At 36.7% G+C, this 23,079-nt stretch overlaps 1 protein-coding gene across 13 annotated transcripts in view; it reads right to left on the bottom strand.

Annotated features, from left to right (window-relative positions):
- The window catches only part of RALGAPA1 (Ral GTPase activating protein catalytic subunit alpha 1), a 128,559-nt gene that overhangs the window by 3,232 nt on the left and 102,248 nt on the right, over positions 1 to 23,079 (bottom strand). For 9 of the 13 annotated variants that reach the window (XM_030481876.1, XM_030481877.1, XM_030481879.1 and 6 more), the window contains one exon: positions 6,692 to 6,816. In XM_030481876.1, the coding sequence (XP_030337736.1) occupies positions 6,692 to 6,816 (125 nt within the window). Of the gene's footprint in view, positions 1 to 118; positions 122 to 5,398; positions 5,731 to 6,012; positions 6,044 to 6,691; positions 6,817 to 23,079 lie in introns of those variants that run through there. The other 4 variants (XM_030481881.1, XM_030481889.1, XM_030481880.1 and 1 more) reach the window with 3 other exon arrangements.

Below are 23,079 nucleotides of genomic sequence, written 5' to 3'. Positions count from 1 at the left end.
CAGAAAACGGAATTTCGAATTTCATTATGCAATTTCTGCTCATGCTACAGGTTAAAGAGAATGATGAGTTAGTTATGTGCAATGAAGCAACAGCTCTGAAATCCGGCATCATACTTACCAACTACGCATTACAAGAAAAAAAAAAAAAAAAAAAAAGGAAGAGAAAGAGAAAGAAAAGAATTCTATAACGTTATCCAGATCCAGCAACCTTATTCATAGCAACTGAGATACATCCTAAACATTGTCTGAAATGCTTGCTAAAAGTCTGTCAAAAGTTACATACTCACACACATACACACAATCAAGAAGGAAAAACAAATGGCAACTCGATGTATGGCTTCTGCTCCCCAGCTGTTCCATAGTATTAAGTATGCTATAATTTTAGCCAGTCTCAACATGAGACTCCTGAAATCACATAAAGAAGAAAAACCAGAGTATTTAAGCTAGTTAGTTTGTGTCAAAGGGTCAACCCTAGTGTGAAATTTGATAATGGTTGGATAAAGAAAATATTAAACTCCTGTTATTTCAATTATTCTGGTCGTAACTTAAAATTTTGTTTCTAATTCCTGCGGACTGAAGCACAGATTCAGATGTAATCCCATTTCTTAAGAAACTGACTTAGAGCTATTGAAGAGCAGAAGTCATTTAAAGTGATTTTCACATCCGAACATACCACACCAGAAGAGTGAAGAATAACAGCACTTAAAATATATTTAAAGTCTGACGGCATTCAACAGACTGACTAGTAACTAAATTTCTTTGGATTTTACACAAGCATATATATCTCTATGTACATACATATGCACATAAACACATGTGGGTATTAAATGTGGTATATAGAAATTTTGCAGGTTTTGTTTCCCCTTCAGAGTTTTAAAATCGTCAGTGTAAAATGTTATTATCTTAATCTCTTTATGCAATGAAATATTTAGTTATCCAAAATATTAAAATTGGGTTAAATAAGAAGGATTTGACAACTAACTTAGAACCAGAATGTTCTATAAAATAAACAAAATAGACATGTTAGGATTTTTAAGAGGTTGAAAAATGTCAGGAAGTGATCCTTATTTTTCATCTCTTAGGTTTTACAAGTGACAAATATCATAGCCTGATGAACTATGATATTTTGGGCTATAATGTAAAGCCGTTTCAATTGCTTCTGAACAAGGAGGTGGATCAACAAAGTTGAAATGCGACATTTTCACATTCCATTAGAAAATTTTAGGATTTTCTTATAATAGTGTGTTGGTTATCCGAATCGGAAATTAACTATTTAAATGTAAACCAGCATCCTAACTATGCTCAGACTGAGTTAGAAGTGAGGTGAGGTGGAGGAATCCAGAGGGATCATAACACATGCATTGCCATGACTCATCTCGCTCATCGGTTCTGACTTTCAAAGAGGTGAAAAATTCACCGAGCAGAAGCCTGGCAGGGTGCTGCATGGCAAGGCTACTCTCGGTGCTTCTGGCTTTATCGCACTTCGTTGTTTGGATCAACAGTTTCCTGAGTACCATCTCTGAGAATGACCGCAGAGGAAAATACCACTTATGCACTTGGTATATTTTGATGGTCTTTTAAGATCCTTGAGCACCCACCACCTGACCTCCAGGGAAGAGGGCGATCATTTTTGTACAGCTTGTGCCCTTTGCCACTCCTAGAAATTCCAGTCCAAATCCAGCCAAGTTGTCTGTCATACTCAGCAGAGCCTTGCTAGAGTCAAGTCAATTAAGTCTCTCACTAATTTTGGGAAATGAGGAAAGGAAGCAAGAAGTGGATGCAGACAGAAAGACTGCAAAGGCAGCTGCAAAGCAAGATGAGAAGGTGAGGAAAAGATGGCCTAAAGACCTGGGAGGCTGGAACTGGATAGGAGAGAGAGAGAGCGAGCTAAGAGCCAGACATGAGAAAGAGCACAGCAAAACCGACTAACTTTATGGTGAAAGTGCAGCAGAGCCCATGTCCAGTGCTCTTCAGAACCTGGCTGGAAATACCAGCGTTGGGTAAACTGATCCCTCTCTGTCAACTAGTATCTGCGAAACACAATGGCAAAACTCCCAATCTTTCCACTAGAGGAGATTCAGGCAGCGGTAAGGCAGCTTACCATTACCACCAGCTACTGCCCTATCTCAGTCTGCAGGAGGTGGTGGAAGATCCAAAGCTTGCATTATGAATCATATGGCTGTTAATTAGTGTCACAGAATTGCTTTTGCTGTATGTCTTTAAAAAAAAGTGGAGGGAATTACATGAGGAAAACGTTGTCACAAGACAATAAATTCATAAAGTGAAACATTCAAAACCTAGGAAATATCAAGACTAAAATCTATTATTTTCCCCTTGTGCGTATGCATGGGATGCTTTTTAATTGGACAATCATACTCATCTTTTCCAGTGGACCCACTTAATTAAATGTAGAAAGTTGATCTGTTTGGGGTTCTAGCAGTCCACACTGAATTTACTGACTCAAAGTGCTGAGGATCCTCAGCTTACTATCACCCAAGTGGTTGACTTAAAGACAATAGTTCAGAAATGTGCAAGGTTTCCGCTTCAGTTGTTCCAATATGAAACTTCAGTAAGTTTTGCATTTCCTCTGCTTTGGAATGAAAAAGATTCTTCCTAAGTTTGGACTGGGGAAGGGATAATGAGAAACTCTTCCCTGCCCTTCCAGACATGCGGTCCTTGTTTCAGTTTCATGCCCAGCCCCAAACTTCAAGCACCAACATCAACAAGTGTTGCTTAGACCCTTCTACACTGAGAAAAGAACCATTATTCTCACCTGTGAAGGGGTAATACAAGGCCAAAAAGATTCTCAGTTCAGAGTGACACAGCAAGTAAGCAGCAGAAGAGATTAAGATGCAGGCTACTGAATTTGAATTTTTCTTGTGCAAGGCTGAAGTATTGTTATCTTTACACTCCCTTGCTTCCCTGCTTGTACAATGACATTCCCACTTACTTTGGGAGTGAGAAGCAGAATTGTTCTGAACACAGGCTTGAAAATATAGGAATGACTGTTGGGATCAAAAAGTCTGATGCTTTTAACACAAGGAAAAACTATGACTACTGTAGAAAAGCCCCTTCTTTATGATGTTTACTGTACTGAGTTGCTATTTTTATTAAGAAGAGAGGGAACAAAAGACAGTCAAGAAAAAACAAACCCAAGATGTTAGTACATTTTAAAGCTCAGAGTCACAGAGTCAATAAGCCCTTCAATATCATTGAGCTTACCATTAACAATTCCCTTGACCTGTTCTGGTGTCAGAAATCTGATTTACTCAATAGCTGCATAGGAGGAGTTACTCCAACTAGCAGAGTATTTGCAGTTACTCTATTTAACAGAGTCAGCACAAAGTAAAAAATACAGAGGCAACTGAATGATATTCTGTGCTAAAGTGTAGGTATAGCTCATTTTTTTTAAATGTACACATCCACTGCACTAGTCAGGTTCCTAAACATGGGAAGGTGTACTTGACAGATATTTTGGCAGGCCAAACTAAGTACCTAGATGAAACAGCAGCAGCCACAATCACACTGTATTGAAGAGCAACCACTGTAAGGAAGGAAGCGGCTGAGCATTTGATAAAATATGTCAGTCTGAGGAAATAGAACATGCTATTACCAAATAGCATGTTCTCTATTTGCGCTGATTATCATAGCTCAAGTGAAAAAAATGGCATGCTGAACCTGGCCAATGGGATCACAACAACAACAACAAAATTACAACACCTGGATGGGCTGTAGCACCTTCACAGTTTCTATAGATCTTAGAAGAAACTGCATATAATATTTTACGAAAATTAAACATATTCAGCACTTGTAATCTTGGAGATCACAATCCAATTAAAGAATCAAGTCTATAGTATCTAAAATGTGGAAATTTTTTCTAGTCTCTTCTGGTCAATTATTTTTCATTTAAAAACCCAGGCATAAATGAAATATTTTGTAACTAGAAAAATAACTGTGATGTATTTTTAGAAGCTGGTCAAATTTTCAGATGACATGGTCAGGTCTAGCAGGGAGCCTGCATACTTTGGTGTGAGTCATCCTGGGGGTGACGGATATGTGTGGATTCCCAGACAGGACTCTAGTGCCTCTCTTATGTGCAGTCCTGGCACAATTCAGAGCTCTGTACCTATCTTTCAAGAAATCTGCCTGCTGTAGGGACCCTGGAAACTTACGGGTATCTATTTTTTTAATAGCATATCTGATGGACTCTTTCTTCGGATCACAGTCCATCAAAGTTCTAGGTCATCTGTAACCACCTTGCTCACAGGTCTGCCTTCGCTAGAACTGGAAACCAGTGGTTTCCAGGCTAACCCCAAGCCCTGGGGTAATCTTTCTGGCAGATGACTGCAGTGTTAATTTATACCTGACTTAGGCTTTAGAATTTGTGCCCTCCAGAGTCAGCCTGAAGGTAGATAGTGTGGTGCTTCTCCAGGCACTCTGTCCCAGAGCTGAGTATCAGAGCTTCAGGAGTCCCAGACCAAATGAGGGTCAGCCTCCAGGTGGCAAGCAAGACTGACAGAATATCCCCAGCTTCCCTGGGCTGAAATGAAAGCTCAGTCAGGTAGGTGTGGGGACAGGTTGTTTGACTTCGACATGTGGTCACACTATGCTGCAGGTCTGTCTAAAGAAGCTTCTGGCTGCTCCTGACACTGATGTGTTGGTCAGTTTCACTGTTCATGACAAGGTCCAGAAGAACGTGTCCCTCAGGACCGGACAGCATGTTTCGTGGTATGTAAACACACACGTGTACATGCAGAGCTGAAATAATCGCAAGGTCCTATTAATGAGATTTCCTGCAGATAATTATTACAGTTGATAGAAAGGTTAAGCCCTAAAATCAAGTTTCTAAAAATCTTATTTTTCCAGATGTTAGAGAATACAAAGCATGACTAGGACAATTTTTAAAGGAATACAAGAATTGCCACTGTAAAGCAGTGTTCTCCAGTGCACCAAAATAATACAGAAAAACAGCTTTGCTTCACCCCAAAAGAATGAACTAGAGGAAGAGGGCAAAGGATTTAGCCTGGAAGGTTTCCAAAGGTGAATAGGCAGAACCAACACAAACGCACTAGAATATAGTATACTAGCTGTACAAAAGTGTCTGGTGTTGAATACTTACTGAGTCCATTAGGCAGGAAATGTGGCAAGGACGGTTATCTCTGGTTATTGTTTGTAATGTTTCTAGTTACAGATTTTTCCTATTCAAATGCTTTCATATGTTAAATTACGTTACTATTTTTTTATACTGATTTAATTAGTTTTAAATGGTTTTTAATTTTGTTTCTCTTTGGTCTTGACTATTTGCACTAGCATAACTATACCACTTATTATACTTATTATACTTTAAAACCACATCTTATTTCTACTTATGTGTTATACTTCCAAGTGAAGGAGTTTCAATATTTTAACATCTCTCGGTCATTCCTTCTGTAGTCCTATCACAACTCTTCCATAATTTAGAATTTATTTCTGCATGTTTTTGCAATTGAGAAACAAATTTTGAGATAACTTGACAAATTATTCTTATTTTATTCAGATTTACACCTTTTCCACAGAAGTGTTTTGATTTATGCATCATTAAATAAAGGTTTCTGAACAATGAATTTCAAGTGTTACACATTCTTCTTCTCCTTCTCTCCTACATTATCACTGCAGAATGTCTTAAAACATCAATGAAAGACAGTACAGGGTACGGAACACACCACTGCCATCCAGTACTACTTTTTCATGCTGAGAAACAGAAGTCAACACAATAAAGTGTTACTCATTCAACAACTGTCTCTATCATTAGTTACCTTAATCCCAGAACCAGTGTTAGTGCTTCATGCAGACCTGAGGTTAGTAAAAGACTAAAACTTTTAAGAAGATGTAGTGGTCATTTCTCAATCAGTGTGAAATTCTTTTTAGTGTGAACAAGGGCAACAAGGAAAGTTTGCAAACAATTTGGTTACAAGCTTAGTGCTCTAGTTAAAGTAAGAGGAACAAAGGGATTTTTTGGACACTTTGTCTTACCTTCAGATAAACAGAACTGATATTTAATGATCTAAAAAGAGGGGAAATAAAATAATGAAATAATCATAAGGAGTTCAAGAAATGTCAGAACAGGAAGGCCTTGAGTTACTCATTTTCTTTTACCGATTTTCTCATTAGTAACTGAAAATGCAGTATCCTTTTATAAAACAGGTATTTTATAGCAAAGTAAAAATGACCTTAAAACCAACTTTTCAGCTAATAACCTGGAAACAAAACTGATGATTGCAAGGCTCTCAGATTGCCAATTTAAAACTTTACATTCTAAAAATGTAGTGAATCTTAAAACTTTCCTATGATGGTATACTTAGATTAAAGAATATATCTACCTGAACTAGTCTAGATGAAGGAGTACCAACGTTTCCATGCAAACTTTATACAGGGGGGGAAGGTGATAAAATTCACTGTAAAATGCAGGGTCTGGGTGCAATATTAAAGCAGCTTGCCAAATCTTAATGCCAGGCATTGGCTCATGATGCCAGGAAACAGAATAAAGATTTAGAGGCAACTTTGCCCGGGCTCTCAAATGTGTACACATAGTCTCTCCGACTAACGGTAATTCTTAATGATGTACAAAGGTCTGAATTTTCACTCTTTATAAGTAAGGATACTGCATTTCAAGTAAGATTGTATGAAAGCAGTTGTTGACTGTACTTCTTACCTGTCTCTGAGGGCAAATGGTGGTAAGGTGCTGGACAGAAAACCTGAGCAGCAAAATCCTCAAATGTTGTAGGCTCTAGATGATGTTGAACAATTGTTTGCAGGTATCGTGCTCTCTCCTCATAACTGGTTTAGCCAAGAATTAAGGATGAATTTATATAATGTACTGTAACTGCTAAATATCAGTGCCTAGTAATACAGAATTATTTTGTTACACACATATCATGTATTTCAGTGACTGTACACGCTTACTTTTAATTCTTTACATATAATCTAATGCACTGAAGTAATAATAACTCTAAGATAAAATGATTAATGTAAATCTTATGGTTCAACCATCTTTTTCTTCATGTCTGATGCAAAGCTTTTAGAATTTTTTTCTTTTTCAAAACAACAGCAACTTAAATACTCTCTTTTAAGTAACTGATTTGCCTGTTCTATGATCACAGTTAAATATAAAAACATCAACATTTTTAAGAGGTATAGCATGAAAAATAATCTCAGCGTTAACAAAATGAATGATTTTGCACTTTTCCATAACAAACTGCTTCCAGAATCGCTAAACACAGATACACACAGTTAAGATAAATACAAAGTGAAATTTGAGTATTAGAAAAACACCTCTTCAATTATGCCATTAAAACAAGCAAGAATATTTGTAAAGAATCTGCAGGACCCTTAAATACTGACTAACAGGGTGTCGGCAGGGCACTGACAGCAAAACACTGTACTTCTTCCTTTTTCCTGTGTTCTCCCTCTCTAATATTATTGACAAGAGACTGGTATCTTGAAGTGTTGCTTTTGAAGAACCCTCTCCAGGCTTCTTGTTCCAGCAGGCCTGATTGTGCTGTTAGCACAGAGAGAGCGAGAAAAAGAGAGAATATTTCTGCTGTTCATGAAAGCAACTATGGAAATGGCTGTCAAAATGTAAAGCAGCAGGCAGCAACATACAATTATCAAGAAAAACTACCATGCTGACTTCATGTCGTATAGTTCCTGAACTGAGAAATCAGTTAACCTTTTCTCTCACAACTTTCAAAGTCCTCCAGCTGGACTCAACACATTGAATGAGGGAGACCTTCTCCAGTTATCTTAGAGAACCGTAAAATCATCAGAAATTTTCTCTGGCATTTATGCTTGTGCACATTTGTTTTTCATATTTTATTTGTAGATAGAATGATAATTTTCTCCTCGCATAGCTCTGTATTCCTAGGAAAAAAAACCCCAACCAAACAAATCAGCATGCTGTGGAGGAATGTGCTCAGAATCAGTTTCTTGATTTTTTTCTTTGCTGCTCTTTTTGGGGGAAGAGGGACAGTGAGGAAATTACCTTTCTGACTCAATTTCACCACCTGTGAAATGGGGATAATATTCATCTTACACACATTTTTTAGCAATCCAAACATAAAAACTGCATGACAAGTGATAAGTATTTTTAACAAGTGCTAACGTTTAAAATAAATAACAATACTGTTTTTATTTATGATAAGCAATAATATTCTCAGGCCCAAATTAAAGCTGGAAACAATACCCTTCACCTTAGCTTATACAACATATACAAAACTTATCCTACAAAAAAACCTTTTTATAGTTTTCTGTACAATATCTATAGTAGGTTTTGCAGTATACCTGAATATGAAAAAACATATAGAGAATATATTATCTGAAAACAACTTCTAGTGAATAAAATGATCTTAATTTTCCGTAGACCACAGCTTGGTAACATAGCTGTGAAACTGGGAAACCATCTTCCCTCCAAAATCTGTGTTCCGAATTCTTCCTGGATCCTAAGACAGCCAAACCTCAGCAGAAGTCTCAGTCTGGAAAAGCTATAACAGAGGCACTGGGACAAGAGAAAATATAAAAATCTCCCATTGTAACAGTTCTTAGGTGGGGGATAAACACAGTATTGAGCCTTAACAGAGGAGAGTAATATAGCACAGTTTTTAAGAGGCTGTGTATAAGTGGTAGAGGATGAAACTGATGGTTCAAGTCTAAGTAATACTACGTATCGCACAACTTGTTGAAAAGCACTTTTTCCTTGGGGGAGATTCACAGCTGCTGAATTTTCTGCAGTTAATAGAGTCCTTTGATTCACAGCAGTGCCCCTTGCACAAAAAATACTGGCCTTTGTGTATTACCAGAAACTAATTTTCTATTTGGCTGAAAAGGGAAAAATGGGGTTATTGCTTCTCCCTCCTACAGAGCTTTTCATTATGCCTGATGCACTCAACTTCTAAGCTCTTCTGAGAAAAAAAAAAATAACTGAAGAGGCAAGAGGTAGAAAAATGAGCTTGTTAGCACATTAGAAGTGAAGTATCTTGGTGGGCCCTAGAAATTCCCAGTGGTGTGTTAACTTATCACTCTATGCATGCTGGCACTGATAGTCTCCCAATTGATCAGTCTCTTTTCGCACCAAAGGTGCTGCCAGGAAGCAAAGGCTGAAGGCCCACAGGAGAACAGGCTGCTATCAAAACAAGCTGTTTTTAAAAGTCTGCTTGAATGGGTAAAATGTTTCATGAAAAAGTAGGGTGGAGACACCTACTTGCTTTTAAAATGCTCTACTTTCAGAGGTCTCTAAAGGAAACCTTTTAGTTTATCCTATTATAGCCAAAGCTCATACACAAATTAGGCAAAAATGAAGGAAAGTTACTGCTTTGAATGTGACAAGGACATTCCCATTCTCCAGTCTAGATACCTATCCCCTAACCAAATAAAGAAGTCTTGACACAGATGCTGACTGAGGAGGATAATGATGTTTCCATTACACAGTGGAGAGGACATGCTTATATCGGTTCTAGAAGTCTAATTCAAATGCACACTTAGTACACCCAAAGAAAAGTGATTCAGCTAGCCAGGTTGCTGCTCATCCTAACAATCCACAAAATCATCTGAAGCTTGTTAAAAACAGAAGCCTGCTTAAGAACAAAACTCTGATGTGAATGCCAAGTCCAAAGCTTGCTATATTCTGCACTAAGAAATGACATGCTCTCCACAGAACTCCTTTTGTGCATTAGACTGAGTAGCTGAGATTGGGATACTTTTATCTTCCATTCACTTTGAGAACATTCCAGTATTTTAGAACTCCAAATTTGTATGCTTTTCTAGCCAACATAATCTAGTTCCATGCTGTATTTGAATGCAACTATCTGCAAGAGTGACCATAAACCCATGGTAGTTAATTTCTACATTACTTCTAATAGGCTAGACATTTATTTCTTTAAAACGCTGCTCTCTAGGGAAGAGTTATTAGCACCTACAAATTGAGTGGCACATACAAACTCAATGGCTAGTAATAATAGGGCAATGCAAGCTGTATTCTTACTGAGTGGATGTTGCCACTGGCATCAGCAATTAAGATGGAATGGGAAGGATGCAGGGACAAACCAATGGAGAAAGACTCTGGCACAGAGAGTGACTAAACACACAACAGTGCTGTTAGCTTTCTGCTCCTGAAGAAGGTGCTAACTGGAACAAAAGAGAATGGATAAAATGGTAATTATACAGGCACTCTCCCAAATCTCTCAGCTAAAAACTTGCAGATATATAATCTGCAAAAAAGGGTAACAAAAAAAAATAAAATCTAATGACTTCATTATAAGTTTTCAGAAGATACTGTTCTGAAAAATACAATCAGTACAAGAAAAAAAATCAGGAATTGTACCTTTATAGGGCACTCAGGTAGCAGTCACTGCAACTAAAATTTCATTTGCATTACAATCTATTTTATTTATTCTCTAAATCTTCAATTACTGCTATTAATACTGAAAATACTGTACTTCCCATTATTCCCGTAAACAAGCAATTTTTTTTTGACCTGTTGATTTGTACTTGGGAACAAGCACCAAAATCCTGGCTGATATTGACTACTTACGCCTTAATCTGTCTGAAAACCACCTCATGTCTTCACTAATAGCTCTGTTTAGATTCCTATGGCACAACACATCTACATCTTGCAGATTCTTTCTGCATAATCTAAGATACACTATCTAGGCTTGCTCTTCCCACCTGAGTTACTGCCACTCATACATACCTGGTCTAGTGAAAAGAGGTGTCCCTGTCCATGGCAGGGGCCTTGGAACTAGATGATCTTTAAGGTGCCTTCCAACCCAAACCACTATGATTCTATGATATCCTTTTCTCTGGCCTCAACAAATGAATTTTTACCCCTCCTTTTATCTACTCAGAGCATTGCAGAGCCCACTTTCTGAACATACTGCTTAGATGGGGCATTCTCTTCAGATACTGCCATCAGTCTGCACGCCCTAGCACAAATGCAGGCTATTTATTTTAACTCCATAGTCTATACCAATTTGATCAATTTTAGCTAAACTAGTCTTGCCTCCAGTCAGTTAATGCAGTCACTCTCACTCACCTTGACATTTTTGGACAGGCACTTTTGCACTTTTTTTCCATGTGGCTTATGCCTAACACCAGGTCTCCATAAGCATCCACAAAATAATCCCCCCACAAATCCCCTCTCCTCTTTGATATGATGTTTACCAAAAAAGAAACAAGAAAAACACCTTGGAAGACAAAAATCTGAAACAATTCCTTCACATTGCCAATTTCTAATTTTTTTATTCATGGCTTTGTCATTCTTCAGTTTGGTGAGGAAGTGTGTTTGCTACATTTTCTCACATCTCTAGTTCTTTAGTCTGTCTTTTTCCTTTCCTATAATTTTAACCATGTAATCTCCACAAAATCCCATATTTCCCATTGTTCAGCCTCTTCTGCTGCCTCCGTCTTTCAAGTCCTTCTGTTGAATTCATCTCCTCATAGTCATTTCCACAGACTTATTGTGTCACTCTGACTATGTTTTCTTTCCATTCTTCTTATTCATACCTCTCAGTTTTAGAACGGAATAAAACGCATTACAATAAATCTATCCAGTATTTTGCAGTTGAAGACTGGATGCATGATTACTACATTACAGTCGTCCAGGGAACACCAGCACTAAAATGTCATTAACCTGAGGCTGAAAAAAATGAAGAAAAATCAGTTTCAACATGGAGCAGGAACCAGAATCCAGAGACTCTCTTCTCCCAGGAAAGTACCATAACCATTAGGCTATACAGATGAGCGTGTACTTTCCCTGTGATTCAGAGATCTTAGTTTATGAAACGAAGAGCAATTTCAGCAGTGAACGGAGTGAGCCTGATTACAAAATGTCCTTGGTCCCGATGGTTAGAACAGATTTTTAAGACGCAGGAGATGTGGCCTCAAAATCGGAAACCGTTCTCTCATTTCCTGGCTGATTGACATAACTAGGGGGTTACCTCCTGTTGTGTTTGTGTGGGCTCTAATCCAGTGAGTATACCTTCAAAAGTCTTAGCTTTGCTGCCCTGTAGGTCAGATGAGCAAAGAAATACCTACCTACTGTTGGATAAAGAGAGGCATGAACCAGGCATTTGGCTATTCAGGATACGGCAAGGACTCGGGCAGCTCCTAGTGTATCGCCAAAGTGGGCAGATCTCCAGGGAAGATTGGCAGTGAAAGCTTTAGATACCTGTGAACATCAGGGTCACTCAAGACTAGTGAGGAACTTGTGTCAGATCAACAGAGTAGTTACATGCCTAAATGCTCTTAGACTTGGAAAAAAAATACAGAAAATGTTTTATCAACACAGATTTCCTCTTCTGGAGGGAAGTATTATGCTGGGGAACCTACTCAATTACAGAAACTGAAAAAAGGGCTGAAGAGATGCACAGTTCACTACTACACTAAGATGGTGATGGAATTATTTGTAAGGGCAGATCAATAATTCATTTGTTCCACAAAATTTAAAAGGAATGTGTTTGTGAAGTACCTAAAGTCATCAATGACAGAAACTCTGTATTTTTCCAAAAGTCAAAAGAAAGTATTTATCACTTCAGATATCCACAATAAAATGTTATGTCTTAGCTTCTGTTTTAGTAGATGACTTCAAGATGATGTCTGGATGATTTAAAATGCATAAAGATCACTATAGTTCAGGAAATATCCTAGAACTATAAAGTTCCAAGCTGTAAGCTCAACAATGCTGCAGACATTCCTACACCCCTACTGATGGGCAGGTCAAGTCCAGTAAACTGGTAATGCGACTTTTTTTGTTGTTGCTTTTTAGGAAAAGGAAAAAAAAAAAAAAGACCCCAAACAGAATTATAACAGAAGGGTCGCTTTGTGAAAGGGAGTAAAAATGTGGGCTCTTCACTCAATGTTTTTCCATCACTCTGTCTCTCATTCAGAACAAAAATTGAAATGAGACACTTCCATGAAATTTTTGTTCGTGAATCTTCCCTCCTGAACCTTATTCATTTACATATATATATATGCATACCTATGTAGTATATCACAGTATAACTGTATATTGGAATATGGTCACATAGTATGCAGCACCTGAGATTCTTTGAATCTGGTGCTAGGAAGAAAGAGAAGGTTTTGATGACTGCCTGGAAATACCTCTTAGAAAAAAGCCAGAGAATGCATTTCTAAATAGCGAGATGGACTTCTTCAGGTTAAATTACAAGCTACTGTCAGAAATACATGTACAGCTGCATCCCTGGCAGTTCCAACTGTTAGCAAAATCATCTAAGAAGTCAATATATATTGATATGATTGTAAAGAGTATGACTTTGTCAGCCAGGCATTTGGAAAATAATTTAGACAAGCAGAAACCAAAGCACTGCTCCATCCATAACTGGAAAATGAAAATCCTCCACCCAGAGATACTTGCTTGCAAGATCAATGGACAGCTGCAGGAGTTTTTATAATTGCATGTATACACTATTTATATAAAAGAGATTAACAGTATTTTAAGAAAAGATACATAAGATGGCAACCCTCTTGTTTACTACATTTGCCCCCTCAGCAAATTCAGAAGCCCACCTCTTCTTTTCTAGAAAAAACCCAAATGTGTAGTATTGTCAACATACAGAAATGCTCTCCGCATACTGAAGACCAAAGGAAACGAAGAAACAGTGAGGTACAATGAACAGAATATGCTGGCAGGAGATTTTAAATTTCTTGCTCTCTGGCCTGAAAAGGTGTGCAAGCCCTGCAGAATTAATTGCTACAGATCGAGGTACTTACAATTATGAAAGCATCAACTTTATTGGGCCATTTTTTCCCAGTAAATTACAATTCCCTGACATCAGAATGTGAAAGGAGGATTGCCTCCCATAAAAAGATAACACATACAGGTTAGGACCAAGGTTTTACAGAAGCTGAAAGGAAAAGTTAGCCATAGCAGAATTTGACTTCTAAAAGAAGACAGGACAAAACCCACACATCACAGAAATGGAAGCTTTTTTCTGGGAAATCCACTCTGAAAGCAGAGATTGTGCAGTGGTTGTCAAACCAGCTGAACTCATACTGAGTCACAGCAATTTGTACTCTTTGTTGGCTCTTAGAGTTAAGGATGTAAGTCGGGCTGCTATTGATCCAGTGTTGGAAGCCCTGCAACTAGATGCGTTTTGTATGTAGGTGGGTGATGAGTATCAACTGTCCACACAGAGAGGAACAGTTAGAGTTCTCTTATATTCTGAAAAGTGACTCTGTAGAAGTGGCATCATGGTGTTCCCTATTTATTGCATTTCAGTGATTTCCACATCTTGTTTGCACAGTATACAAATAGAGATTTATTTTTTTTTTCCAGCTGCAACTTCTGTTTACCAAAGTCAACTTGATATCTCAAAGTCAGCCTGGGTTCTTTTCTGTTTCTTAAATACTGCCAATATTGAAAATGGCATATAAATATTTTGCTCTGTGCATCTGTTTACACAGCTATGCTGTAAATGAAAGCAGCTTCTGCATATGCAATTGGAACTTAGCCACAACACTGATGATTCATAAAGCAGAATTCAGTTCATTCTCTTCATATCCGATGCAAGTTATTTAGATGAAATAGAAGAAAAAAAATTACTATATTTGACACTACTTATGAGGTGAAAGAATAAAAGTCTTACATTCTTCCAAGGTGATTTTTTTCTTTACTGAAACTGTATTTTCAATACAAAAAAGTAACAGCACTTTTGGAATAAATTGTAACAATATATTTTCTTATTCATAAAACCAGAACATAAACTCAAAGGAATCAGTTATATTTTAAAATTAAACTTTATGTTGCATTTCATGAAAACATTCTAAAACTGCAGAAGGGACTCAGCGTTAATTACCTAATATCACTAATTTTAAGAACTAATGTATATGACAATCTACTAATTAATGTAGGTATCTCATTAAAAAATGAAAATAAGTACAAAACCAAGTAATAGACTAAGACTGTAGAATTTAAACAAACATAAAATGTAATATCTAACATCTTTAATAAAATTTTTTTCAACCCAAGTTGTAACTGCAAAAGGCCTTTCTGAGGAAATTTCTGAGGTATACTTCTTCATGAAGAAATTACATTAATAGATGAATCCATATAAATTAATCCCATCATTCCAGATCTTGCAATTTATTTCAAATGCACAAAGTTGCATCATTCTTTAAATGAATATAATTAAAATTACTTTTCATTTTTTACACTATGAACAAGTTCAATAAATCTGTGATAAATTAAGTGTTATTGGGCAAATGATACCACATACTTTTCCCATTTAGAGGCTTTTTTTCTTTAAGAGTACTAATCTTGCAGCTAAAGGAGATTACTTCCAGTATATGTACCCTATGGTAAATGGTTAAAAGTCCTGCAAGGTAGGCATAGGCGAGATAAAGTTGCAGCCACTGGGTGTTTCCAAGTCAATGCTATTGCTTTCTGCCTAGTTTACTAACACATTATATATTGAAAAGCATTGACTTCATCTGAGTTTATATAAAAATCTTCATTTTTACAGTGTGAGCACTTTCAAAATTGCTAAATTATGGCAAGAAACTAATTGCTGCTTACATTTTCACTGGAAAACCCAATAAACATTCTGCAACACTGTCCTTCTAGGAAAATTCTTGATATATTGTTTATTTTTAAGTTCTTCCATCAGATCTTACAGCTAACTAAATTCTTCAGTGGTTTATAACATCATCTAGGAAGAAAAAGCTGTGATTCATCAGCACAGACAAAGCTGGGCTTTAATCCATTCCTATAACCATATTGCCAAGTCTATATTGTTTACATTGCGTCTCAATTAAGAGACAGGCAGGACACCTGGTACTTCTTTATCTAAGTCCCACGGGCTGCCAGATGACTCAAAATCCATAACAGGTGCTAAGGCAGTGTGAGTGTAGCACCATTAACAAAAGCTGGAATTGGATAAAATTTGGTCTATGCTTAACCACTTAAAACACTCAATTATGAAATGAAAAATGTAACCACTCTGCACCAAGCTCCTTTACAAAAGGCACTTAGATATGTAAAGTGCAAGTGTAATGGACTTAACATAAATTTTAATTTTAGTATATTCATCATCATCATAATAACCTATAAACCCCCCAGCTATATTAAAAAAATGTGGTTTTTTTTAAGATAACCATATAAATATATGTACTTACTGAACTGAATAAATTCTAATTCTGATCATCTGTTTAGACAGCAAAAATGACTACACTGATGCTCAGACTTCTAGCAATTTCAAAATTAAGGGGAAAAAAATCTGAATTAATAATACTTAGTGAATTCTTAAACTCTGTTGAACCCAGATGTTATTTTATTTTAAGGACTTTGGCAAATGAAAGCATCTTATGGAAGGATTTAAAAACCAACAAGGTTCAAGTGAAAAACTATATGATAAAAGATAATCCCTTTGCATTGAAAAAGCCCACTGCAGATCTCTTTTCAGCACTTTTTCAGCTAAGGTGACTGAACTAAGTGTTAAGCTTAGACACTGACAGAACACACTGCATGAGAGAAAAAATGAGTATCAGAAATTTTACAGTGGGCAATTACTTAAGAACTATCTGTATCTAAATGTGCAGTAATCCAATTAAGTCTCAATTTAATATTGTAATTATCAAGAACACAATATAGTGATTTTATTACCAGAGTAAGCAGTAACAAAGTACAGTAAACTGTCATTTAAGACAGTGTCACAGTATCTATGATAAGCAGCATATTGGCTTAAACTAATGCACTATATGCCTCTAGGGAACGACAGGCTGAGAGACTGGGTTTTAACATCAGAATCTATCCATTAATCTTGACTTCAATATAATCTACTCTGCAGTAAGAGGAAGAATGGGCATTCAATGAATTATCTGTTTGAAATATAGTAGGAGCATATTAACACAAACATATTGTAGAAAGTATCTGTTTTGGTACCATTTATTCTGCATTGTTGGTTTTACAAATGCTGAACTGCTCTGTAGCATCAAATTAAAAAGATAGTAAGAACAAATGGTTAGCACCATCGCAAGGACGAATACCTCAGCACAGTAACAGATTACTCATTAACTTTACTGACTGTGTGTTTAGAAGAAAATGACAGTATTTACAAATGCCCCACTCGTCTATGTTTTATAACAGGCTACTGAGGTGAAAACAAAACAGTGAAGGAAACTGCTGAAGCCCTTACACAGGCAGAGTTCCTACTTGAACATCCAGGGAGGATTTGTCTTACTAATGTATCCAAGACAATCGATGAACCTATAAGGTATGTTGTGCTAATTGTTTTGAAGCCCATTACAGCTGCCAGTGCTTCAGGCGCTCTTTGGAGCGATGCTCCTGCCGGCAGCCAGCCCCGCTGGCATGCAGCCGCTCACCTGGCAGCGCTGGCTTTGCAGGAAGCAGCAGGGAAGGCACAGGCACAGCCAGCGGGCCACCAGGCTGAAGTTTATTAAGGATGCTGCAAGGGTGCCAATGAGAGATGTTAAGGTGCTGCAGTCATCACTTCAGCCCACAGATAATGTGAAATTGTAGCGGCCAGGGGAACTGCAGCCCCACATACTATTTCCCGATTTCCCCACAAACTTTTCCCGATTTCAGGACAGGGTTTATCCCTACTCTGTCACTCAGGCATTATATCAGTTTTAACTCAAATAATTAAGGCTGATGAGTGTAAAAATACAGATGCAAAACTGGCTCTTCACTCCCTGGTTATAGGGAGTAAATGCTTTCCTACATTCAAATATTTGAATTTCTACCTTGAATACTTTCTCTGCACATATAGACATATTAATTGATGAGAGGAAACAGTAAAGGAAGTGCCCTTCATGAAGACATCTCTACAGACTGTAAAACTATACAAAAATTATATTAAATATTGTCCAGCGAAAAGACTGCACATATAGGTATGTATTAAATTGCAATTCTACACTACGTAGTAACAAAGAAAACTTCTCTTATGAGAAGCTTTGCTATTAATTACAAACTGTATTGTAATAAGCTTGACACCTACTTTTCTTTTTTTCTTCTCTCTTTGAAGAGAATATTTTCTCTTTACCCTGGGTTGCTGCAGTTCTGGTACGAGACAATCTATTTATAAGTCTTTTTGGAGGGCAGTAAAGTTGATTTTAAAAATTATTTTTAAAACTCAAAGACAGGCTTCTATTTAAACGAAGAAAACAAATATTAACAAATGTTAACTGTCAGTTACTTCCCTCTTTCTTTATTTTGAAGGGCAATTAGTAAAGCAGCCCCTTCGCCCTCCTCCCTAGTGCTGTCAAGCTGTTGAGAGCAGTTTGCAGCACTACAATGGTACTATTGTGAACACAGCCTGGGCTTCCTTCCCACAGAGAGTTAAATGGGCAGTTCCTGCTGCCCATGATTGGTGTCCAGTGAAACAATACTTAAGAGCCAGGTTTTATCAGTTCTACGCCAAAGAAGTGAAGCCAGGGAACCCAAGCCTTCATATCATGCTGAACCATATGCCAACCCTGCTGGCCCCAAAGGTTTATCGCTAAGAATCAGGATTCATCATGTCCCCTGTGAAATTTCACTTCACATACCTTCTGTGAAATACATGGCTTTGCTGAAAACTGACCTTTTTCCACAATTGGCAAGAACAGATGGATAGTAACTATGGTTTGGCAAGCAGAAACTAAAAGATTTTCTAACAGCCTGCATTCTTCTATGTTTGGGTGGAGAAGCATTCAGAAGGAGGTAGATACATTTGTGACCCACAGATCTATTCAGGTGCAGTTAATCAGCAATTAAACTATATTCTCAATGCCCAGAAACTATACTGAGATTAATTTGATTGGCCAGGCTATGATTAGGACTCATGTCCTTCGGACTACCATATGGTAATTCCAATTACTGTAATACTAACTTTTAATCCTTGCTTTATGTTAATTTATTCTTTTTTTTTTCTATTAAGTATATACATACACCCTTTTTGTTATAATTTTGACCTGTTTAATTAGTGAAGTACATTCCATTTCCAGCTAGATGTTTCCATATACTGACAGGCATTACATATAACCCTTTTTCTCAGTAACTGAAACACAGACCTATAGGAGAATAAAAGACAACCAGTGTGCTAGTTTCTATTAATCTCCTCATTTTTTTCAGTACCTATCATCTTCTAATCCCTCTGTTGGCACTGGAAAGCATGCCCCAACTGTCTTGATTACCATATGCAGAATGATGCAGAAACAGTTTGCCAATACCTTATTTGACTCACTTGAAAACATCACTCTATCTCACAGATATCACTGTTGGTTAGTTTTGCTTGTTACAAACAATCACCCACATTTCCCAACAATTTAAATACCAGAATCAACCATACACAATGGTATATACTCGTTTTTTATATATACATATCTTTTAGTATTTTAACATACAAATCTTTCAAGTTGTTTGCAAGTCACTTCTCTTATTAGGGGTGAAACTATGACTAGGAAAGGATTAAATCAATAAACAATGCTGTCTTTTGCAACATAAATATAGGGTTTAAATAGTTTAAAAACATTTATTTGTTTAAATCTTAGGAATGTTGGGAAAAATTGTTTAATCTTCCCTGCTTTTACTCACAGACTTCTGAGAGCTATCAGAGAAATCTGCATGAATTTTAACACCTTAAGGGGCAAGAGTCTTAACATTTTAACAAAGGGCTTTTGTTACTCGAAATGTTTAATTAATTAAAAAGGTTAAGTAGGTATTAAGAAAAACCCTGTCACTTTGTGTTATGTACAAGGCAATCAACCTGCAAAAGATTAAACTAGTTTATCTTTTCCTTCTGGTTTAAGGACTCCTAGCCTTCTCCCTGCAAATTTTTAAAAGAGAGGTGTATAAACATTTAAAACAGATTTGATAATGAAAGACTGATTGCTCTTTCAAAAGAGCATACAAAAATTTTCTATCCTAAAATGACGCAGTAACAAAGAACTCCCCTCCCTCAAGCGATCTCTACTGACGGATCCAAATTCAGAACTTCTTGGAGGCCGATAAAGCACTTCACTGCTTTTCACGGTAGCCCACTGACCTCCTTTTATTCTAAAACAGAATGTTAGCGGCACAAACCCATGCATATTTTATACAGAAATCAGTAGAACCAATATCCCCCTTCAGATGGGTAAACTCGATTTATGGAAGAATGTAGAAGTAAAAGAATCTAGAATATATTAATAGTACAGAAAGATTTGAGCTCCCAGATTTGAGAGACTCAAATCTGTTGCTGAGTTGTCTGTTTACAACATCGTCAGAGCACTCAGCCCTTTATAAATGCAATTATTAGCAGAAAATTTTATTGCTAGAGTCAATCAGTTTTGTCTCATTTGGTATTTTGTTTTTTTATCACTTTCAAGAGAGTCTCATCCATTTCATGAGGGAAGAGTAACTAATAAAAAAAGCCATACTTACTAGTTATAAAACAAATTATAGATCTTTTGTGATGACAATAACATTAATACCCTTAAACCCATGTGCTTACACTATACCTCTTTAACAAGTGCTCCCAGCATCCTTGTTTGTAGATAGCCCATAAGAAGAGGTAGAGACAGAAGAGCTACATGGGGTAGAGATAGCAGGTTCTGTGGCATTAGGAGCAGGGCAATTACTGAAGAAAATACATTTACCTGAACATTTGCAAATCCAAAACTACTGCTAAATAAAAGTAGGTACATGTTTTTTGCTAAAAAACCTCACAGACTATATATATGAAAATATATATTACAACACAGCTTTCAAGTTTCACACTTCCATTTACTCCTCATATTAAAAATGCATGAAAACCAATTGAAATTATGTGTATGTCTACATGAAAATGCAGTAAAACCAGCGGCTTGATACATGCATCTACAAGTATTTCTCCAGCAGTTATTTGAAGTGTCTATATGATAAGCACTAGGGCAAGAGTTTAAAAACCCATCACGAATGTTGGTTCAATCAGTTGTCTCTAGTGGCTAGAATCAAAGGCATTTAAAGTGATGCTTTGGAATTATTTCTTGCAAAACAATCCTGTTCTTTCAACAGGTAACTAATAAATGATGGCTGAGAACAGGCTTGCACTACCTCTGAGGTCCAATTGTTACTCAGAACACTGCCTACTCTTGCTCCCTGGTGTTGCATTTTAACTCTAATTGCATGATCAAGCCAATAAATTTGACTCAGGAGACAAAAAACCACTACAGAAGTACCTACCCTGACAAAACCAGAGGCTGCAAGAAAATGCACTTCAAAAAGAAGTGAGACAAGATGAGACAAGCGAAGGAGAGGTATCAAGGCTTGAAAGACAGTCATTAATACTGACAGATTACTGTAATTCTGGCTGTCAAGGTGATCGATTTAAGCAGCATATGCCAATCAATACTCTCCTCGTTTACTGAGCAGCATTAGATATATAGTTAGGTAAGATGTCCCTAAGACAGGATTCAAACCATACTTAACAAACATAAATTGCACAATTTATGCTTTGGAATCTTAACTGTTTTTTTCATTTGGCCATTTTAATTGGGCAAACTTCCGTGTGATGCTATCAATACAAAAATCACTTTAGATGATCCTATTCCACTGCATTGCCATCATGTATACAATTCCTTTACATGAGATATTTCAAACTACACCAATTTTCTGTATAGTGTATTAACACACAAATCTCAAATATAAGCACTCTAAAATGCAGCAGTTATTTAAGCACTGCTCATTTTGCATTTTTTTTGCATTAGTGGTTTGCCATTCTGATGTACGTTAGCCATCCATGGTTAAAAAGACACCAAATCTTCCTAGTATTTCCCCTGGAATTTTCCTTACAGTAGTCTCTTATTGTTCAAACATACTTGTGACATCAAAGGAAAATACATTAATTGGATGTATTAGTTTAGGGGGAAAATTCTATAAATATAATAAAAATAGCTATTACTGTCATTGCATACCTACAAGTAGACATGCACACTCATGCACAAATGCACACACGCACACAACTAAATAGAGCTATAAAACCTTCCCCTTATATTTAGGTCTTCTTATAATGCACAGAGAAACTGTTACACATGATTCCTTGAATGAAAATACCTGAACAGTCCATTAAAATAATCAGATACTTATAAATGCCTTGGAAATCTTCAGTTTTTCATGTTATATCATTGTATGCAGGCATTTAATTAATCATATTTTGAATTGTTAAAAGATCAAGAGAGTTGTCAGCAGAACTAGGCTAGGACTTGGACTTGGGAGAACAGCAGAACAGAGCAAATCAAAGTACAGGAAAGACTAAAACATCATATTCTCTACCTTATGATTCTTGCTTGAACTTGGAAAACAATTTCTGTTGTGAAACAGTAAAATAGAGTTTAGAAACAACTCTTATTTTCTTCTGGAAAAAACAGTGGGGGTCATATGATGAACTCATCCATGGTTCTTACTTGAACTCATATCAGATAAGGCTACAATGGTATGATTCAGGGATGGGAAAAATATTCACTGAAATCCTGAAATTTTCAATTATTTGTTGTAAAGCATATAGAATAGCATCTAAAAAAGTGTATAAAGCATTATTTTAAATGCTCCTTCTCGTCTGTGATGACAGAGAAATCAGTAACAGGCATGTTAAAATGTCTTGTACCAAAATTGTATTGCCGGAAATATAGCAAAGTTTGCTGAGAATCTTTGCACACGGCAGTTCAAAAAAATTCTAATCCAGAACATATTAGAAGAGCAACTACAACGGCATGTATTATTCCTTTCACTATAGCAAAATTAATTAGTGGCACTGTGAAAGTGAATTCATGATATATATTTAAGGAGAGAGAGCACCCCTTACACCTTTTCCATTTGATACAAAGTTATCAGTGATGTTATCATACATACTGATTGCTGTATTCGTTTTTTCCTTAATGCATCTATAAGATAGAAAACTTGATGGACTAAGAGGAAAGGAAACTGGCATTGCCAAAATCAGTTCTTTCCAGCTTTCACTTCTAGCTTCCTGCCCTAGTAAGAAATATCCAAAATCTGCACAAATTCCAGTTTGAAAATGTAACTCGAAACAAATACTCTTAATTTGAAGTAAATGAAGTAAATGTGGCCAGAGA

Source organism: Strigops habroptila, chromosome 4, assembly GCF_004027225.2.
Source record: "Strigops habroptila isolate Jane chromosome 4, bStrHab1.2.pri, whole genome shotgun sequence".
NCBI lineage: Eukaryota > Metazoa > Chordata > Aves > Psittaciformes > Psittacidae > Strigops > Strigops habroptila.
The sequence above is the reverse complement of the archived record's forward strand: the minus strand, read 5'-3'. Positions and strand labels throughout refer to the sequence as shown.